Genomic DNA, 3,775 nt, shown 5'->3' on the forward strand with positions numbered 1-3,775 from the left:
AATATTAGAAAAGCATGATAAGGGGTGGCTTATATAACAAGCTGCTTTTCTTGGAATTAACTGCAGCTGTTATTCTTAAGCTAAGTATTTGTGCTTAGGAACATGTTTATATCTTAAATGGTTCTTCTTCTGCCGTAGCTCTCACCTTTGTTTGGTGTTGGTGGTACTTTAATAAAAAACGTAGATCTATTGACAAGTCGTGGTGAGCCTGCTGTTGTCATCCATGCCTTGTGTTGAAATGAAGAGCAGGGTCTCGGGGATGTAGTCAAATTGAGTGGTGCTCGTAAATCGCTGATATACTTTGCTGGCCTATGGATGAAAGGAAGCCATCACGGAGCAGAAAAAGCATGGCTGATAAGAGCCCATTTTTGTTAATCAAATATTCATTAAAGGAATCTTTCCTCTACACACAATTCCCCCCCCCCCTTCTCTTTTGGAGTTCCCCTGATTGGCAACTGTTTGTAGTTTTTTGGGTTTTTTTTTTTTAATCCCCAGCTTTGTAAAATTTCAAACAAAATACTCTCTGAACGAATTCTGTACAATGAACATTCGTAAGCCAAATAACTTGTTCTTATTTCAAAAACAAGGAGGGTGCTATGCTCTTTTCCAACATGATGGCAGTCATTTCAGATGATTTATAGAAGTCATTTTTTTATTTTTTTGTCATTTGTTGGGAGTTACTAACCACATTGTAAAGTTGCCCCCTTGCTGCATATTTTACATTTCTCTGCTTTACTGAAAATATGAATGAGCTGTCAGTTCTTTGTTTAGAAAGTGGTAACCTTGGAAGTGTTAGATGTTTCAATACCTTCAAAGAATTAAAAGTGCCCATTTTACAATGAAAATTCCACTTGCAGCTGAAAGAGCAGAGAAATTTAAATGGAGCTTTAGCTTCAGCCACTCTCTCTGAAATTAACGTGAAGTTTTTGCTTCTCTGCTCTTTTCCCACTGTAGGTGGTTTTTTCATTGACAGTCCCTATTGCCAGCCTCTCAGCATCGCACCTTTTATTATTCACTTGGGCCCTCAAGATTTCTTCTCTGACTTCTAGAACCATCAGGTTGTGTGGCTCGAAATGGCATTTTGTACATGTCTTAAAAGCAAGAACAAACGTGGCTCGTTTTGAGGTTTCTCAACTTCAGACATGGAATCTGAGCTTTTTTCCTTTTTTTTTTTTTTTTAAAGTGTTTTTCTCACTTCTTGAACTTTGTTCCATTTAATGAAAAGCAATACTTACTCCAAGCCACAGTCCTTTCTTTGGGTACATAGCAATAGATGTGTATATACTTCTGGTTATTTCTTTACGCTAGAAGGGGAAGACTGGTGTGTTGGGGGGGAGGGGAACCAAACACCAAAACAAGACACAAAACCTAGCAGAGTGCCTGCTTTAAGCAGTGAATCCTGCATTTACTTTCACTACTTAAGTACTTCAGAATTTTAATATTATGACTGTATTTGCATGCTTCCTATAAAAATTGCTACAAAGACTTGCAATGGTCACTCTTGGAGCAGTAGTGCTTTGTACCATTGTGCATGTCAGCAGACATGAAATGTAGCAAAAAGGCAGAAGAAGAAAATAGACTATATATTTTTTCCAAAATCTAACTAAATGATATATTCTCTCTCTCTCTCTTCCCCACATCATTTAATATGAGGCACAGAAAGGGTAGGCCTGAACTTGACTTTCAAATGGATTGCTTTTGTGTCTCAAAATCATCACCAAATGATAGGAAAACACAGTGTTTGGTAAACATCCAGTTCAAAAAACTTTGCTGCTCTAAATTTACTGAGTTTTTTTCCTCTTAAATATTTGTATGTTGATATTTTGAGATTGTGAATCAGCAATAACTGAAAGGTAAATGTTTTTTAAAATGGTATTGGAACATCTATATGTTGCAGCTTAAGACTTTTAAGCAGTTTTCAGCAGGTTAATACCACTTTATTCTCATTCTCTCCGGACCTTCATAGCCATATGCACTTGTATAAAATAAGCAGAAATGTAGTGACTGTAAGCTGAGATCGTGATATAAAAGGTAAGAGAATTTATTTTCAGCTTAAAGAATATTTTTATTGCTTTTTTTCTAAAAATCTCATATACCTGTGACAATCTTGTATATGGCACTTTTTTATTATGTCTTGTTTAACTAAATGTTTAAACAGGTAATATGTAGGTCTGAATTCCAACTTTCTATTTTCCAAGGCCACTTCAAATACTCCAGTTTCAGTTAAAAAAGAAAGTATTACTTAACACTTCTAAGAAATTGTTTGGTTTTATCAACAGACTGTTCTTCAAATATTCTTCTCTTGTGTAGCATAAAAAGCTGTATTGATACTGCTGTGTGTCAGGCACTGCATTTCTTGCATACCTGTGGAAAACATTTGGGCAGGTACCAAAGCCATCCCATGGTTTTAGGTACGTGGAATAAAAATGAGAAGTGGGATGTGTGATATTATCTAACTAATACAGAGAGAAATTATTTCCCTAAACTATTAAAGCTAAACTCCAAATGAGGAATGAGACTTTGATGATATTACAGTTAAAATCTGCAGAGATCAAATTACATTAGGCCAAATTAATTCACGAAGCAGCCAGGTTTGCTTTCCTCTTGTGGGCGCAGTGGGAGGAGAGGAAGGCAGGCAGGCAGTGATTTAACTCTGCATGAATAATTTGCTTAGCTGTGGTTTTCTAAAGCTAGAAATTAGGATACAGCCATCCATAAATAATTCTTTTCAGTTCTGTAGTAAATGTTTTAACAAATATTTTAATTGGATTAAAATGGTTTTGGATTATGACCTATGTGGTGCACATGATATGTGTAGTTTTAAAATACTAGGGTTTTTTTAATTTGCCTTTATATAACCTTGCGTTATGCAAAGTTGCATAGTGCAGTACTGCACAATTGCAGTACTTGCAGAACTTGAAGTTGCTGGAAACAACTCTTTTTCTATAAAAATGGTAAAAAAAAAAAAAAAGGGAGTTGATGATGTTGTATTAGCATTTTAGATGAAAGCATAAAAAACCCCTGACTGATCACAGTTTATACTGACGTAAAACAGGAAAACACTTGGTATGGAATATGTAGTAGTGTTATCAGGTCCAAAGCTTGTTGTTTTGCATCAAAATATAACAGCAAAAATAAACTGTATTTAATTTCAAATATTGAAAACATCAAATTCAGTAAATAACTGCATGTGTAGGTTCTCCATAACTCAGGATATGTCTGGATAGAATTCATAGGCTGATAGAGAAAAATAGCTGTTAAATATTGTTAGCTTTGCTACTGTGGGCAGAAACCTGATCTTGCAAGTGGCCTATATATTTGCACCTGGGGAAATGAACTTAAGGAACTGTGCCAGTGACTTGCCCATGACAGCACATAACCATTTGATTACATTTGCAGGTGCAATTGATGAGCCATCAGAATGCCCTTCCCATCTGGTGGTGCAGGTTTTCATCTGCTGTTATCTTAAAGGTGCAAACCTGGGGCTTGGTTTGAAGCTCACTTAAAATTCAATTCATTCTTTCAGCCTGTCAGGCTAAGCAGTCCTGATAGCGGGGCAGCAGGCTGCTCCGTTTCCTTTGGAAGACAGCACTTTATATGCATCAAGGCAATGTTAAGGTGCATTATAATGAACTTCTCTTGAGTATTCCTTTCCTAGGCTTAACTGATGTCAGTCTGACAAGCACTGTCCAGTTCAAGGACTGATTAATAAAATGTCTTGCTGACTCTTCTTTCATCTGTTTCTTTGTGCCCTGTACTTGGCAGCTTAATCCAT

The 3,775-nt window shown here is 36.3% G+C and overlaps 1 protein-coding gene across 3 annotated transcripts in view; it reads left to right on the forward strand.

The window, feature by feature from the left end:
* Window positions 1-2,944, forward strand: part of STRBP (spermatid perinuclear RNA binding protein) — a 39,869-nt gene extending 36,925 nt beyond the window's left edge. For 2 of the 3 annotated variants that reach the window (XM_009331595.1, XM_009331596.1), the window contains exon 18: window positions 955-1,579. In XM_009331595.1, the coding sequence (XP_009329870.1) occupies window positions 955-1,049 (95 nt within the window). In that variant the 3' untranslated portion in view covers window positions 1,050-1,579. Of the gene's footprint in view, window positions 1-954; window positions 1,580-1,966 lie in introns of those variants that run through there. The other variant, XM_009331598.1, reaches the window with a different exon arrangement.
* The last annotated feature ends 831 nt before the right edge of the window (window positions 2,945-3,775 follow it).

This window comes from Pygoscelis adeliae, unplaced genomic scaffold (assembly GCF_000699105.1).
Source record: "Pygoscelis adeliae isolate BGI_AS28 unplaced genomic scaffold, ASM69910v1 Scaffold619, whole genome shotgun sequence".
Taxonomy (NCBI): domain Eukaryota; kingdom Metazoa; phylum Chordata; class Aves; order Sphenisciformes; family Spheniscidae; genus Pygoscelis; species Pygoscelis adeliae.